This window comes from Monodelphis domestica, chromosome 3 (assembly GCF_027887165.1).
Source record: "Monodelphis domestica isolate mMonDom1 chromosome 3, mMonDom1.pri, whole genome shotgun sequence".
NCBI lineage: Eukaryota > Metazoa > Chordata > Mammalia > Didelphimorphia > Didelphidae > Monodelphis > Monodelphis domestica.
Window position 1 is genome coordinate 84,908,905 of NC_077229.1, and position 18,387 is coordinate 84,927,291.

The 18,387-nt window shown below is 37.4% G+C and overlaps 2 protein-coding genes across 2 annotated transcripts in view; one reads left to right on the top strand and one right to left on the bottom strand.

Moving 5' to 3' along the window:
- Window positions 1-18,387, top strand: part of LOC100013358 (olfactory receptor 7D4) — a 298,110-nt gene that overhangs the window by 62,574 nt on the left and 217,149 nt on the right. The window lies entirely within an intron of this gene.
- Window positions 399-1,436, bottom strand: LOC100011448 (olfactory receptor 7C2). The gene has a single exon (XM_001365336.4). The coding sequence runs from the start codon at window positions 1,434-1,436 to the stop codon at window positions 498-500; it is 939 nt and encodes a 312-aa protein (XP_001365373.2). The 3' UTR covers window positions 399-497.

The window sequence follows — 18,387 nt, forward strand, 5'->3', positions numbered from 1 at the left end:
AGCTCTGTGCTTTCATGACTTTCCCAGAACCAAGGTTATACTTCTGATATTGGCCTAAATACCATCATACCCCACCCCTACACCCCCTCTATTTATTTAAAGAGAGAACACAGATAACAGACTTAGAAAATACCTGGAACCAAGAAATAGAGTGTTTTATTATTCATGGTTGAGCAAAAAGACTAATGTCACAGTAGCAAAGAATTTATGATAGGGAATCAGGTAGTAGAAGACTGCAAAGGTAGAAAGGGGTCAGGTTGTGAGGAATTTGAATCTTGAACAGAGGATTTAGTGCTTGAGGTTGGAGACAGTAGGGAGCATTAATTGAATTGGTGGGTGGGGGTGAAAGTATCAGACTTGTACTGTGGGAAAAATCTCTTCAGTAGCTAAATGGAGGATGTATTTGGAGAGAGGACTAAGGAATATAAGATTGTTGATTCCCATAATTTTCTGCAAAAGTATAAGTGTTCTTTTCTGAGGATCAGGACCTAGCCCCATCACTCAAAGGAAGTTACTCTGCCAATGAGCCTCCTAACGGCATCTTTTATGTCCTTATTTCTCAGGCTATAAATAAAGGGGTTCAACATGGGTGTGACCACAGCATACATTGCTGAAGCAACTGTGCTCTTCCAGGAAGAGTGAGTAATGGAAGAGCTGAAATATACTCCCATTCCTGTGCCATAGAATAAAGAAATAACAGAGAGATGAGATCCACAGGTAGAAAAGGCTTTGTACTTACCCTTAGCAGATGGGACTTTCAAAATGGTAGAACAGATCTGACTATATGAAAAAACAATCCCTGTGAGTGGGACAATGCCCAGTATTGCAGCCATGATATATAATAACATATAATTATTAAAGGTGTCAGAACAAGAGAGTTTCAAAACTTGAGGGAAATCACAAAAGAAGTGCTGAATTTCATGATCTCCACAGAAAGAAAGCCTCATTACCATGAGATTCTGAATGAGGGCTTCAACAAGGCTTATTATCCAAGAGAGCATCATCAAGAGGACACAGAGTCTAGGGCTCATGATGGTTGCATAGTGTAGAGGTTGACAGATTGCCACAAACCGGTCATAGGCCATTGCAGTGAGAAGGAAATTGTCCACACAAGTTAAAGCCATAAAGAAGTACATCTGAGCAACACAGGCAGCATAAGATATAGCCTTACTTTGTGTCAAGATGTTCACCAACATCTTGGGGACTGTAGTGGTTATGACACAGAGATCCACAAAGGACAGATTGGAGACAAAGAAGTACATGGGTGTATGGAGGTGAGAGTCAGAGGCAATGGTGAGCATTAAGAGCAGATTTCCAACCACAGTGACCAAGTACATGCCCAAGAACAGCCCAAAGAGAGGCCCCTGCTGCTCTGGTGTCTCAGAAAATCCCAGGAGGAGAAATTCAGTGAATTGTGTTTGGTTTCCTGGTACCATGGGGCTGATGTTTCTGCTGGGAAAGAGAAGTTAGAAGAGCATGACATGAAAATCTTTTTCTAAGAAATGCAGGGAATATCAAACGCTGACTTAGAATTTCTTGGTTCTTTTTCTATATCTGTCACTGATTATCTTTTTGATCTTGAACAAGTCACTATTTCCTCATTCAACTTCAATGGGCTTGAACAAATGACTTCTAAGATTCCTTACAGTTCATATATTTTTAATAAGAATCAACAGCATTTAGAAGTGAATATTTTATGAACACCACCTCCAATTTGCTTTAAACACTGGGATAAAGGAAGAGATACTATGGCTCAACAAGTCTACTCCTCCTGCCACCAGCAGACAGAGGATATTGATTTGATATGATGGGATTGTTTAGAGAGTCTGTTCTTCAACTGGAATCATAAAATCGCATAGAGACAGAAACACCTTATGGAATTCACAGTACAAAACTTTAACACACACAAACAGAACCCATTATATAATATAACTGACAAGTACACAACTAGTCTTTCTTTGAAAACCTCTATGGAAGGGAAACCCACTCAGAAGTAACTGTCAGTTTTCTTTACATTGAGCCTAAAGATATGTTTTCAAGTTCTATCCAGTGCTCTCATTGTATTCTGAGTCCTTACAGAACAATTCCCATTTCTTCCTCCCCCAGGAATCTCTTTAAATATGAGAAGGCAGTTATCCCATATTGCAAAAGTTTTCTGTACTTTAGGTCAAGAAATCCTAATTCTTTTCAGCTGATCTTCATAGGCCTTTTACCATCCTTGTTGCTCTTTTTATCATACTCTCCAGATTATCGCTGTCCTTTCTAAATTGTGGAATCCAGAGCTAGACATAAAATTTCACATGTTGTCTGACTGTGGACAAGGATAATGGGATGATCACCTCCTTCTTACTGGAATCTTTGATTCCTTTAATGTAAGGTAATTTTTAAAAAGATTATTTTGGTTGCTACACCACTGCTACCTCAGTGAGTTTACAGGCCACTCAAAACTTCTAGATCATTTTAAAATTAATTATTTTCTTGTGTATGCATTTGTGTATGTGTTTATGCATGTATGTATATGTGTATGTATTTGTGTGCTCATGTTGGGAAGTGTGTTTTCCCCTTTCTTATATGTTATAGCTATGTGGTAATGGATGGAATTAACCTTGCAGTATTTGGTGAGCCTAATTACTAAGCCTTCTCTGAGATTGTTTAGGGCTATATATTTTAAAGGGTATTCACCTGAAACTTTGCTCCATTAATTTTGAAGGAATTTTGAGAGCTTCAGTCAATAACACCTAATTCAGAAAGTCTTCTATAGCCCTTTGAAACTCAGATATTCTATATTCTACAACTCATCCCCACAGACACTGTGTTTTAAGTTCTTTTCTTTTGATTCAAGGTTAAAAATCTCACTGGAGCATGTGGTCCAGACTTACAACATTGTGCATTGAAGATAGATGCAGGCTTAAGTGGGATTATTAATGTAGAATGTATTTCTAGAGAGAATGGAATGAGGTCTACACCTAAGACTTTAAGATATTGTTATTGTCTTGAAATAAGGATATGGCTGCCTTGTTATGTTCAGGATATTAACTGGAAAAGGCAGAAAAAGTCTAGGCAAAGAGGAGGAATTTCTAGAAGACAAAGCCCTTTGAGAATTCCAGAAGCACTATCTTAGAATTGGAATGGATCATCTACTGCAAACTATTGCTAAAAAAATTATATGTGACTCATAGCAAATATGATGTTTCTATAAAAAGCATATACTAAGCTTCTCCTACATGGTTAGGCAGTCAGCACCCATCTATCAAGCTTTTCTTGTATGTCAGACACTGTGCCAAGAAATAGAAATTAAAGAAATAAGAGAGGTGACAAGAGAAGGGAGAAGGTACTATTACAACATTTGGTGACAGAATACTGAGGCTCTGAAGCATGAAGAAGAGGAGAATGATGAATAACAAATGTGAGTCCTTCCCCAAAATGGGGAATTCCATGAAGGAACTCACCAATGGGAAAAGGAGGGTAGCATGGGGAAATGAAATTCCAGGTGAAAAGGCCCCAGACACTGAATCATGACTTTAAAATCCACAGAATCAGAAACTCAGCAGGGAAGGTGATGACTGGTCATTTTATAATTGAGAAATATGATCCAGGCATTGCTTGAAGCCTATCATGTACAGAAACCCATCCATAACCTCCAGTTAATTAGTCATTCCACAGTTGAATAAATTTAGGTTTTAAGAAGTTTGTTGTTTTCTGAAGTATAACATCTAAATTTAATTTTTTTTTGTTTTTTGCCATGCCCTCTCTAGCTTAAGGAAAACAGGTCAAAATCCTTAGATATCCCTTCAGAAATCTAAAGATATCTACTACTCCAAAAAATATAGAAGCAGAGCACACATGTATTATAAGCTTATAACTTAAAACTCAAAAGAGAATACCTGGGGAGATCAACAACAGGAGTTTCTTCCTCCTGTGGGAGGTCGTGGTGATGGTGGTGGTGGTAGCAGGAACCCTACTGAAGTTGATGATCAGTAAGAGAGACAACTCACTCTGAAGGGCTGTTCTGTCCTGGCTAAAGGAGTTCTGTGCTGATTCTTTTTTAGCTTACCCTCTACTAAGATGCTCAAAATTTCTCAAATGTATAGAATATCCTCTGGTCTTCATCTCTCAACCAACACCCAGATATTCAAGTTGAATCCCTAGAGGTTCACAATTTTACTTTCTTTCAAGATTCTGCAAGTAATCTTGGTATATTTCAGGAAGGTTCTCTAATACTTATAAATTTCCATCAATATGTTTCCTCTGTTGATTGTGAGTTGATATCAGTAAGTAACACAAACTTAATGGGTTTCTAGAAAGGAGTATTTACTAAGATTGTATAATATGAATAATTGAAATAAAACATAACCCATCCCTCCAAAGTTAAAAAGGTGGTAAAATATTCTCCCAAAAGCACAGAAATCTTCCAGGAGAAAGTAGGAGCAAATTTAGAGAGTGAATTCTGCAAAGGCAAAGCACAGCTTGCATAAATCCTTTTTCAAGTGATTCTTTTCTCCCCTAAATAGAATTCAAATGAAATTCCTCCTATAATTTCTGCCTGTGCTTTTATTAGAAGCCCAATACTTTAATTATTAGAAAAATTTTTCCTTCTATCAAGTCTAATATTTTTTGCAACTTCCATTCATTATTCATAGTTTAGTTTCCTGAAGTTTAACAAAATACCTCTGATCTTTCTATTATGACAGCACTTGAAATACTTGAAAACATGTTTCCCCCTAACATGATATCACATATCCAACCTCACCTGTTCCTTGGAAGCCTTCTAGCTTTTATTTGGGCTCTTCACTTCCTCTCTCCTCCTAACAGAACCATTTACACATCTTTGGAGGCAGAAATGTATTAACTATGTAATAATTGATGAGACTCTCATTGCAATGTATACCACCTAACAACATGGTACCAAAGACTTCCTGGATCCTACTCAGAGAACTCAGAAATATTAATTACTTTTGATATGTTGATTGTTGTGTCAGTATATAAATATCCTCAGCAAAATCTGAGTATATAGAGAAATGGAAAATGGAAATGAATGTAGAAGGGAAGAAGAGATAGGAGAGGCATGGAGATGGATACACTAGAATCAGAAATAATAGAATCAGTTTTTTAGATCATCTGATTTAACTTCTAACAGAAGCAGAGAGAGGGAAAAAAGAGGACAAGTTGGATAAGCGATGAGAAATTCCATGAAAATTACATTAGAACAACAGGTAGAAGAAATTATAAAATGATGTGGGAGTTAAAGAAACAATTGCTTCTAATGAATTATAGAAAATCTGGGAAATGTGCACATGCAATCCTGTGATGGCCCATAGCTCATGAAATCATGTCTATAAAAAGCAAAATCAGCTTGCTTGGTACATTATTGGACTAAACTACAAATAGAAGGAGACTGAATTAATAACACAAGTAGGACTAGAGCACATTTCATTGGATTTTAGCTTACTTTTTTGCAGAACACTTAAGTAATGCATTTCAGCAGGAATAAAATTAAGAAAGGAAATTCTATTTTCTTCATTTCCAGAGTGCCTAGGAATTCTTGCTCATTACTGATGCATTGGACTCAGTTGTTTTCTTTTCTCAATTATGTTTAGGGTTTGTGGCTGTGTCTTCATCATATGTTCATATATTTGTTCCTCACACTCTCTGTAGGAGTTTCAGTCCCTCATCTGGAAACTCCCTCTCTTCTTTTCTAACTTCAGATCATAGGAAATAGTTTTAGCTTACCCATCAATCACTGCTTAGGTAGGCAGTCCTTCCATCTCTACTCTCTGTCTTTACCCACATTTCCTGAGCCTGAGGCTTGTCCCCTGAATAATAAGCTCATGGTACAGTGTCATTCAGGGGTCTGCAGAATCAGAGGATACAGGAATCATCTAAGGTTTATATAGAAAGGGTTTTACCCTGGCCCTGGACGGTATGTCTAAAAATAGGGACATTAACCCTCTGTCTTTATTAGACTTTCCATTGGTATATCTGAGACATAACTCTGGCCAAAGATTTTCCTTGGTGTTGGGACTATACTTGGCTAAATTGGACTGGGTCACAATGGACTCATATGCTCTTATGACAAAAACAAAAATTTAAGTTCATCAAAAAATTCCACAAATATGATTTTATTTGACTCTCACAAAAACCACCATAAATTGAATAGTGATTTTTATCCCCATTTTATGGCTTAGGGCCCAAGAGGAAAAGTGATTAGACCATAGTCCTACTTCTAGTTAATGACAAGGATGGAATGTGAACCTAATTTAGAATATAGGGATTACTCTAATCTCCTTTCCTTTTCCTCTAAACTTGGATCTAGGATGAATCCAGGGTTTCAAGAAGATAGTGGAGTCAGATTTTCTTACTCTATGGAATGGATTAGGCAAAATTTGAGCTATTCTGAATTTGGAAAGATCTCCTTTAATTTATGAACAACCTAACATGACAGCAATGACAAATAAAGTGCTGGAGGGGATGTGGCAAAATTGGTACATTAATGCATTGCTGGTGGAGTTGTGAATTGATCCAACCATTCTGGAGGGCAATTTGGAACTATGCCCAAAGGGTGCTAAAAGATTGTCTGCCCTTAGACCCAGCCATAGCACTGCTGGGTTTGCACCCCAAAGAGATACTTAGGAAAAATACATGTACAAGAATATTCATAGCTGCGCTCTCTGTGGCAAAAAATTGGAAAATGAGTGGATGCCCTTTAATTGGAGAATGGCTGAACAAATTGTGGTATATGTTGGTGATGGAATACTACTGTGCTAAAAGGAATAATAAAGTGGAGGAATTCCATGGAGACTGGAATGACCTCCAGGCATTGATGCAGAGCAAAAGGAGTAGAACCAGGAGAATATTGTACACAAAGACTGATACACTGTGGTATAATCGAATGTAATGGACTTCTCTACTGGTAGCAATGCAGTGATCCTGAACAACTTGGAGGAATCTAAAAGAAAAAAAAAACATTTATCCACATTCACAGGAAAAACTGTGGGAGTAGAAACACAGAAGAAAAGCAACTACTTGATTATATGGGTCGAGGAGATATGGTTGGGGATGTAGACTCTAAATGAACATCCTAATGCAAACACCAACAACATGGAAATAGATTATGATCAAAGACACATGTAATACCCAGTGAAATTGCATGTCAGCTACAGGAATGGTGGGGGAAGGGGAAGGACAGAAATAATATGATTCTTGTAACCAAGGAATAAGGTTATAAATTGATTGAATAAAATAATTTTTAAGAAATTTATGAGCAACCACTAACTGCTTGTCTTTCCCTTACTTTGCACCTCTTCTTTACTTCTTTCCCTTCCCAATACTTCCCACCTCCAGTCACTTACTGAACATCACTATAGGGACAAGTTTTGCTGATGGTATCTGTTGAAAGAGAGGACAAGAAGGCAGCAACTGTGGGTCCCAGAAAAAAAAAATTGAGTTTCAGGTACTTGAATTGATATCTCTGGGAGGCACTAGCAGACTATCTCCTTGCCCGAGATAGCTGTTATTCATGTGGAGGAAAATGGAAGAATATTTGTAATTTCTAATGCCTAATTGAATCAATCCTCCAAACTCTTCATTACAAAAAAAAATTTATAATTGTATTTCCAGTCCCTTAGCATCTAATCTCCCTGTGGGGAAGGAAACTATAGCAACAATCTTCCTAACAATACATTATGTTCAACATTGCATGGGAAGTTACAAAACTCTGGAGATCGTGAGCAGAATTGCATGTTATAGGCTCTTTGGTCCAATCAGAATCATCCATGACTTTCCCAGGAAGGAATCCACTGTCTCCCAGGGTTTCCCATTCTGCTACTGTAGTATTTTAATTGCAAGGAAACTTTTTGCTTCTACTGAGCCAAAATATGCCTCAGTGGATTTTCCTTATTATTCCTTGTTATTTTTTCTAAGGCCAAAAAGAACAAATCTAATCACTCTCCCTGGTGAGGTAATTTCTTTTTTTTTCTTTTTATGTTTCATAATATAGTATTTTATTTTTCCAATTACACGCAAAACAATTTTAACATGTTTTTTTCCAAAATTTTAAGTTTCAGATTCTCCTTCTTTCTCTCCTCCCACTTCCCCAAGATTGGAAGCAATTTAATCCAGACTATACATGTGAAGTCATGGAAAACATGTTTTCATATTGGTCACATTGTGGAAGAATACATATTTTAACTAAAAATCATGAAGTAAAATAAAAATAGTATTTTTCAATCTGTATTTAAACTCTATCATTTCTATCTCTGCCCAATTATTTACAATAGATCATAGTACAATATTGTTCTGATTTGGGTACAAAGTTCTCCTGATTCTGCTCATTTCACTTGGCATAAATATATGGATGTCTTTCCTAGTTTTTCTGAGAGCATCCTGTCCATCTTTTCTCATATTATAATGGTGCTCCAACACAAATATATGCTCTAATTTATTCAGTCATCCCCCAGTTATTGGCTATTGCCCTCAATTTCCTATTCTTTGCCATCACAAAAAGAATGGCAATAAATATTTTATATACATAGATCCTTTTCACTTTTCTTTGGTCCTTCAGATATAGTTGTGGTAATGCTGAATTGGAGAGTTTATATAGGTTCATCGCATCTTGATTTTAGTGTTCAACTTTTTTCTAGCATTGTTGGAGAAAAGAGAATATGGACCAGTTCACAATTTTATTAGTGCATTAGTATTCCAATTTTCTCCAATACCCACAACATTTGTCTTTTTTTTCTTTTCTGTCATATTAGCCAATATAATAGGTGTGGAGCAGTATCTCACAGTTGTTTGAATATTCATTTCTCTAATCAATAGTAATTTAGAACTTTTTTTCACATTACCGAAGAGAGCTTTGATTACTTTCTCTGAAACCTGCCTGGTCATATCTTTTGACCATTTTTCAGTTGGGAAATGACTTTTATCCTTACACATTGGATTTAATTTTTTTTATTTATTTGAGAAATAATCCCTTTATCAGAGAAGCTTGTTGTGAAATTTTTTCCCATTTATGGTTACAGTGAATTTCCCTCCCTCCTGCTTCCCTCTTTGCTCTTCCTCTTCTCTTTCTCCTGTCACTCTATCCTCAAAAGTATTTTTCTTTTGACCACTGCCTCCGTCTACCAACCCTCCCTTCTTTCCATGCCCCCTCTTGTTCTATCCCTTTTTACTCCTACTTTCCTGTATAGTAAGATCAATTTACATACCCAACTGAGCATGAAAGTTATTTCCTTTTTGAGCCAATTCTAATGAGAATAAATTTCAAATGCTCCCTCTCAATTTCCCTATCATCTTATTCACTGTAAAAGTACTTTTCATGCCTCTTTTAGGTGAAATAATTTACCCAATACTATCTATAAATTTTTTTGGCACCTACATCTAAGCACAAACATTCATTCTTATTACATTTTATCTAATTATATTTGACTCTGTAGTATAACTAGTCAAGTTCTTTAAAAAAAACAATACCTTAAAATTTTCATCAAAAGCTCAATATTGAACATCAATGCAAATAACCAATCTTGCTTGGTAACTATTTAAATTAATTCATTTCAATTTGTAAAATATCAACAATTCCTTAGACTTTCCAAGTTATCATTAATTGGTAGGAATTTTTTGTCTACTAAGTTTCCAATTCTTTTTTTGAGGACTGATTATTTTTGTAGATTTCAGTGAATTTGCTATATTGATCTATGATAGATATAAAATACTATCAAAAGTATTTGTTATGAAGATTTCCCCCTATTGACAGACTATAGGACCAAAACCCCCCTTTACCCAATCCCCAATAAAACTAACAGGACCCCCCTCCAACACCTGCAAATCCCAATACCTGCCTGGCAGGACAGCAATACTGTTCCCTTAGCCTGCATCTCCTGCATGGCTAAATACCATGCCCTCTGCCCCCAGAGACCGAGACTCCACATTCTCTCAGAACTATCCATTGAGCTGAACCTTGACTAATAGAGGCAACACAGATTTCCCCATCCCTAATAGCCACCCTATAAGAGATTACACCCTTATCCAATGAGGTAGAGATTCAGGAGCCATCTTTACTGGTGTTGGTCATTCCCTTGCTCTTCCTTGCCTCTCCTCTCCCCTCCCCAACCCTGGGATCCCACAGCCACCCCTACTGGCACTGGAACTCCCCTTACCGCTCCTTTCCTCTAATAAAACTTATGCTATACTACCTCACTCTGGTCTCATTTGTCTCATGGTTGGACCTTTGTCAGTCTTACTGACACCTCTTTAACAGAGTTCTTTTATTCTAGTTGCTCTGATTTGTTTCATGAAAATTTTTATCAGTTTTAAAATGATAAAAATGATCCCCTTTATCTTCTTTTGATTCTTTCCATCCCTTATTTGTTTAAGCATTCTATCTACAGTCATTATTGGATACTTTATTGACTTCTAATTTCTATAACAATTTCCTTCCATTTGTAAAAAATAGTATGACTTTTTATATTCAGATTGCATATGTGTATATATATATCATATTGATATATGTATAAGCATCTTTATATATATATATATATATAAGCATCTTTAATTCACAATATGGTTGCACTGTATGCCACTGACCAACATGGTACCAAACACTTCTTGTATCTTACTCATAACAGAACTCAAGAAATACAAATTACTTTTAATATGTTGGGGGTTTTTGTCTGTGTATTATATGTATCCCCAGTAAATGTTTGAGCATGCAGAGGAATAGGGATAGGAATAGAGGATGGAAAGAAAGGAGAGATAGGAGAATAAGAAAGAAATATAATCTGATCAGAAATCTAGGCTATCAAGTTTAATCCCTATCAGAAGCAGAGAGAAGGAAAAAAGACTGAGAAGAGAAAGTGGATAAGAGATGATAAAAATAAATAAAACTTACATTATAATAGTAGGTTGGTCTTTTTGCCCTCCCTCTCAGAGGAATGCTCTTTGGAGTCTTCCTAGTTCAGGAGACATAAAGTGGCATCTCTGTCCACCCGCTTTGGTTTGTGGGACTTAGCCTGAAGGTACTTGCTGAGACTGGAGCCTCCCCCTGCCTGCTATGTCTGTTGAGTGAACCATTTTCCTGTATGGAGGGTGAGGTATAAATCCCCCTTCCCACCCCACCCCACCACATGGGTCTCAAGTGCATGGTAGCCATTTTAACTTACAGTTGAGGTGGCTCTTAGACCCCTGCTCACACCCTGAGCTCCACCACCCTTAGAGCAGTCCTCTCCATGCTGACCAGCCCCACCTGCATTAAGCTTCCAAGTTGATTTTCAACTAACCCGGTGAAGTTTTCATAGCCTCTCTTAGAGCTCAAATCTCAATAGCCTCTATTCACTAACCTTGTGAGGCTTTTACTCCTAGCCAGAAATACTAGGGTAGCTCCACCTATGGACAGGAAGTAAAATCGCTACTGATTTAATCATTTGATTTAAAAGCATGGCCCACTCTATGAAAGAGCAGTACATTACCACAGTTTTAGGATGTATTTTCTTCCTACCATTCCTGGGAGTACTTGTACCAATTGTCTACTTTGAAATGTATCCATTCTTCTCCAAGAAAAAATAACTGAAAAAGATGTTGAGTATTCTCAAGATTCAGAAGGGAGATTCTACCCAGTCTCTGCAACACATGAAATATGAGGTTCATCTTCACCATACTCAGTACAGAAATCCCCCTTGGTATGGGGAACCCTGTCACTACCTGTAGCCACAAATTAATATATTTGTGGATGGACACCTGAGAAGGGAATTTAAAAACTGAGGGAAATGGGTTAAGGGGATAGAGAGATAGAGGAAACACAACAAAGGAAGAAAGACTCAGAGACAAAGAGTTGAACAACATAGGCTCCAGCTTGAGTGCTCCTCTAATGGTGGAAAAGAGAGTGAGCTACAAGTGTCCCCAATCTTTTATTGGAAAATCAAGGAATGGGTAATGGAAGATAGTTAATGAACTTGTGACATGACTTATGATTTAACATTGACTCAATTGACAACCACAAGATGAAAGAGGAGGAGATTAATCAAGCATGTATCCTGGTAGGGAATCTGGTCTGTCAAGGTAGAAGCTAGAACCCTGTGACAGTTTATGTCTTACCCAGGAATTCTCCTCATCTTTGGAGTGTAGGTTTGGAGAGTGGTCAGAATTAATAGAGTACTGTAAACCTTAAAATTTCTTAGACTTATAAATGTTGGAAATTTCACCATTGGGAAATTTCATTCTTGAAAAATTTCCTACTGATAGTCTATTGGAATGTGAACCCCCTTGGCATGGGAGGGTCATTCTCCTCCCTACTTAAGATTTCTTTAGGACAGAAACCTTTTGCTGAACAATGGAAAGGGCTTTGACCTATACTTAAGCATAGAATAGGAAGTTCTTTGAGTCATGATTGATTTTAGAATTGATACAATAGAGATACTTGGAATGACAGAACCAGGTCTTGGAAATTACAATCTCCACCCTACTCAGTCCTAACAGGATTTAGGAAGGGCTGCAGCAAAGGATCAAGATTTAATTATTTGAGAATATGACCTTCAACAGACATGTGCAAAGCCACAGACCTCTGGGCGGTCCTGGGTTAAGCTAGAGCCACCATTGGCACAGGGAAGACATGGACAGTGATTGGTAGATGTGAGAACTGAGGGGAGGGAACTTGGATGGTTTCCTTAAAGATACTGGGGTCTGAGGACTAGGGAGGTTGTTGGAGGAGGTTTTGCTCTGAGCGAGGTGGCTCTGAAGGAGGTTGGAGAGGTTTTGCTCTGAGAGGTTGTGCTCTGAGAAGCTGGCTCTGAAGGCAGCTGGAGGTGGAGGCCCCTGAGACTGTTTCTCCATTTTGGTCACGTGAGTGATAGGGACTGATCTCTTTTCTTTGCCTCAGGTATCTAAGGGATTGGGCCTTTTGGCCCAGCCTAAACAGAGGGGGTATTTAAGCCCTATTCCCCCCCCCCTCTCTCTCTCTCTCTCATACCTTTCTTCCTCCTGTTTGTAATTAAACTCCATAAAAGGTTGACTGCTGACTTGAGTTTTCATTAAGGAATTACATAGCTGAATTCCTTGGCGACCTTAAATTAATATATATATATATATATATATATATATATATATATATATCAGTCTTTTAAAGTGATTTCCTTGTCACAGTACTAATTAAATACAATAATCAAGAAATAATATGCCCATGAGTCTAGTAGATGAGCATATAGGTTACAATATTAATACATCAATAATACTTTCAAGATTAGAATATACCTGGAATGCCACAAATCCTAGAAGTATGAAGAAAGAAATCTAGATGGATGATGATTCCTGGGAAAGAAAGGAACCTCAATTAGTCTGGAGGTGAATTTTAAGCCTTTTCAGACTCCATTGCCTTATTGATTAACTGTTTCAGTTTCTTCCCCTCCAAATGGTGAAGAAGTCTCTTTAATGCAGCTATCAGAATTGGAGAAAAGGACTCGAATACATTGCTCACATCCTGTCACATATATTGTGTTTGCTGATTGTTTAAAGACTTAATTTTGTTTTTTAAGTTCACATTTGGATCTAATCTAATATCTTCTGTTACACAATGTCATTGTAAGCTACTATGTTTTGGCCATTAGCTAAATGTTCTGTTACATGGTCTTTATTTCCACCCCCTCCTATGACTGGACTGGAGAAAATACCATTGTAAAAGCCCATAGTCAAATTGCCCAAACCCTTTTCAATGGAAGAACCAAAGGTTCTTATGGATGCAGGGTTTGTTACCAGATCCATTGAGGTCACATTTTGCCTTAAAGGCCTTTTGTTCCATTTTGCCTTTGTTAGTTGTCACATAGATGATGATGAATGGACTCTATCAAACTAGTTACAATCTGTATCAGTAACATTTGGTTTTTAGGGGTATTTAGAAGTGATTTTCAGATATCTAGTAGCACTGCTACCTCTGGCTGATCATTTGCCTGCCTTTGAGTTGTTTGTAACAAGAGGTAAGGATCCATTTAATGGTTGAAGTGTAGTGTAATAGCACTATCATATTCCCCACATCCACATTTATTAATGTGAAGATTAGATTGGGCTCTCTCCTGATTGTAACAGTGAAGGTACTTAGCTCTTCCTTGATTGTGAAGATTAAATTGTAATCCCCTGCCTATATTTAGATTTCAATCCCCAAAGTGTAAAGCACAGTACTTAAAATTGAATATGGAGGTCTACTCATTTTGGACTTAACCACAAAAAGGTGTGAACATCCATTTCATACACTTAGTGGGAGGTCTGTGACTTACATGTGAAAGAGTGGGCAGTCCTGGAGTAGAATGTCAGCTGTGATTGGTAAATGTAAAAATTTCGGGGAAATGACACAAGAGAAAAAGATCTTTAAAAGTGGAAACAGAGACACACTTAGACACCTGAAGGGTGTCACTTGGAGTGAAGACACTTGGAGTGAAGAAAGAGACTTGGAGTGAAGAGAGACTTGTAGTGAAGAGGGACAGTTGTAGTTTGAAAGAGACACACGTGGAGTACAGCCTGCTGGAATTGAGGCAGATAAAAGAATATGCTTATTAAACTGACAAAGTGGTGAGTGTAAAGACTAACTTCCTTCCTTGCCCTTTCTGGAGGTATGAGCCTCTGGGAAAGGCCCATCATCTTGAGACTCCTTTCCCTGGCTGGGGCCTTAGAATTTCTTTTTTTTTAATTATATTTGGTCAATTACAAACATTCTTCCTTGGTTATAAAAATTATATTCTATTCCTACCTCTTCTCTCCCCACCCTCCCCATAGCCAATGTGCAATTCCACTGGGTACTACATGTGTCCTTGATCAAAACCTATTTCCATGTTGTTGATCTTTACACTAGGATGTTCCTTTAGGGTCTATATCCCCAATCATATCCCGCTCTATCCATGTAATCAAGCAGTTGTTTTTCTTGCGTGTTTTTACTCCAACAGTTTTTCCTGTGGATAGTGTTCTTTTTCATAGAGTACCTCTGGGTTGTTCAGGATCACTGCATTGCCACTAATGGTGAACTCCATTACATTCGATTGTACCACAGAGTATAGGTTTCTGTGTACAATGTTCTCCTGGTTCTGCCCCTTTCACTCTGCATCAATTCTTGGAGGTCTTTTCAGTTCTCATGGAATTCCTCCACTATATTATTCCTTTGAGCACAATACTATTCCATCACGAACATATACCACAATTTGTTCAGCCAATCCCCAATCAAAAGGCATCCCTTCATTTTCCAATTTTTTGCCACCACAAAGAGCACAGTTATGAGTATTCTTGTACAAGTCTTTTTTTCCTTATTATCTCTTTGGGGTACAAAACCAGTAGAACTATGGCTGGATCAAAGGGCAAAAAGTCTTTTAGCGCACTTTGGGCAAAGTTCCAAATTGCCCTCAAGAATGGTTGGATCAATTCAAAACTCCACCAGCAATGAATTAATGCCCAACTTTGCCATATCTCCTCCAACATTCATTACTTTCCATTGCTGTCATATTAGCCAATCTTCTATGTGTAAGGTGTTGTTGTTCTGGTTTGTTGTTCTGGTTTGCATCTCTCTGATTATCAGAGATTTAGAACACTTTTTCATGTGCTTATTAATAGTTTTGATATCTTTGACTGAAAATTGCCTATTCATGCCCCTTGCCCATTTATCAATTGGAGAATAGCTTGATTTTTTCTACAATTGATTTAGCTCTTTGCAAATTTGAGTAATTAGACCTTTGTCAGAGGTTTTTGTTATGAAGATTGTTTCCCCAATTTGTTGCTTCCCTTCTAATTTTGGTCACATTGGTTTTGTTTGTACAAAAACTATTTAATTTGATGTAATCAAAATTATTTATTTTATATTTTGTGACTTTTTCTAAGTCTTGCTTGGTTTTAAAATCTTTCCTTTCACAAAGTTCTGGCATGTATGCTATTGTGTTCACATAATTTACTTATAATTTCCCTCTTTATGTTCAAGTAATTCACCCATTCTGAGTTTATCTTGGTGTAGGGTGTGAGGTGTTGATCCAAACCTAATCTCTCCCACACTGTCTTTCAATTGTCCCATCAGCTTTTAACAAATAGTGGATTTTGGTCCCAGAAGCTGGGATCTTTGGGGTTATCATAGACTTCTTGCTGAGGCCACTTAAACCAAGTCTATTCCACTGATCCTCCTTTCTGTCTCTTATCCAGTACCATATTGTTTTGATGACCACTTCTTTATAGTATAGTTTGAGATCTGGTGCTGCAAGGCCACCTTCCATCACATTTTTTTTTCATGATTTCCCTGGATATCCTTGATCTTTTGTTCTTCCAAATGCACTTTGTTATGGTTTTTTTCTAATTCAATAAAAAAGTTTTTTGGTAATTCAATTGCTATGGCACTAAATAAGTAAATAAGTTTGGGCAGAATGGCCATTTTTAGTATGTTAGTTCATCCTACCCATGAAAATTTAACGTTTTTTCCAATTGCTTGGATCTAGTTTTAATTGTGTGGAAAGTGTTTTGTAGTTGTGTTCATATAGTGCCTGTGTTTGTCCCAGCAGATAGATTTCCAAGTATTTTACATTCTCTAGGGTGATTTTAAATGGAATTTCTCTTTCTAATTCTTGCTGCTGAGATGTGTTGGAGATATATAGAAATGCTGATGACTTGTGTGGGTTTATTTTGTATCCTGCAACTATGCTAAAGTTGTTTATTATTTTCACTAGCTTTTTGGTTGATTTTCTAGGATTCTTTAAGTAGATCATAATATCATCCGCAAAGAGTGATAGCTTTGTCTACTCATTGCCAATTCTAATACCTTCAATTTCTTTTTCTTCTCTAATTGCTACTGCTAGTGTTTCTAGTACAATGTTAAATAATAGAGGTGATAATGGACATCCTTGTTTCACTCCTGATCTTATTGGGAAGGCTTCTAATTTATCCTCATTGCAGATAATGTTTGCGGATGGTTTTTAGATATTATTTTACATATTATTTAGATATTATTATTTTTAGGAAAGATCCTTCTATTCCTATGCTTTCTAGTGTTTTCAATAGGAATGCGTGTTATATTTTGTCAAAGGATTTTTCTGCATATATTGAGAGAATCATGTGATTTTTGTCAGTTTGCTTGTTAATATGGTCAATTATGTGGATGGTTTTCCTAGTATTGAAACATCCTTGCATTCCTAGTGTAAATACTACCTGGTCATAATGAATAACCCTCATGATGACTTCTTGGAGTCTTTTTGCTAGTATCTGATTTAAGATTTTTGAATCTATATTCATTAAACAGATTGGTCTGTAGTTTTCTTTCTCTGTTTTTGACCTGTCTGGCTTTAGAATCAGTACCATATCTGTGTCATAAAAGGAATTTGGTAGAACTCTTTCTTTGCTTATTCTGTCAAATAATTTGTGTAAAATTGGGATTAGGTGTTCTTTGAATGTTTGATACAATTCATTTGTGAATCCATCTGGTCCTGGGGATTTTTTCTTAGGGAGTTCTTTGATGGCTTGTTCAATTTCTTTTTCTGATAAAGGGTTGTTTAGGTAATCTATTTCTTCCTCTGTTAGTCTAGGCAATTTATATTTTTGTAAATATTCATCCATATCATGTAGATTGCCATAAGTATTGCCATAGTTGGGCATAATAATTTTTAATGATTGCCTTAATTTCCTCTTCATTAGTGGTGAAGTCTCCCTTTTCATTTTGGATGCAGTCAATTTGGTCTTCTTTCCTTTTTAAAATTTGATTGACCAGTACTTTGTTCATTTTATTTGCTTTTTCAAAGTACCAGGTTTATGCTGGTACTTTATTAAAACAATAGTTCTTTGTGTATGGGATGTATGGGGTGTTCAGGGAGGGGTTGCACCCTTGGTATAGAGGGCTTGTCGTGCCCTCCTAGGGCAGCTCTCCAGCCTCTGACCACCACCTGTCACCCAGCTCTCACTTGTGGCTCCCAGTAGCTGCTAGCATGTGGCAGTGGCCACACCCTGGGCAATAGCTTCAACAGGCTGGCCAAACCTTGTGAGGGTAGCCATCGGTTCGTAGACCCCTGGTGAACTAGGGATTTGCTCACCCAGCATGTGAAGACTGCTTCGGTGGAACAGGCGGAAGAAACCAACAAGAAGGTTCAACGGCTGAGATGAAGATGTAGCAAAGCACTGTTGAGTGCTTAGGGCATATTGGAGCACAAAGAATAACACGGCCACCCAATGAAGCTGAGGAAGTCTCCAGGCTTAACGATTTTTCATGCCACTGGACCCAGGCTTCCAACGCTGAGAGAGTGGGACTGTCTCTGTGCATCGACTTTTCCACTTAAATCTCTTTCATGCACAACTATCTTTGTGCACACTCATCTATCCTAACCCCATCCACGCTATTCAAGATCTGTGGCGATGGGGGAGTGGTGACACAACAGGTGGAGGTGACCACTGGCAGTT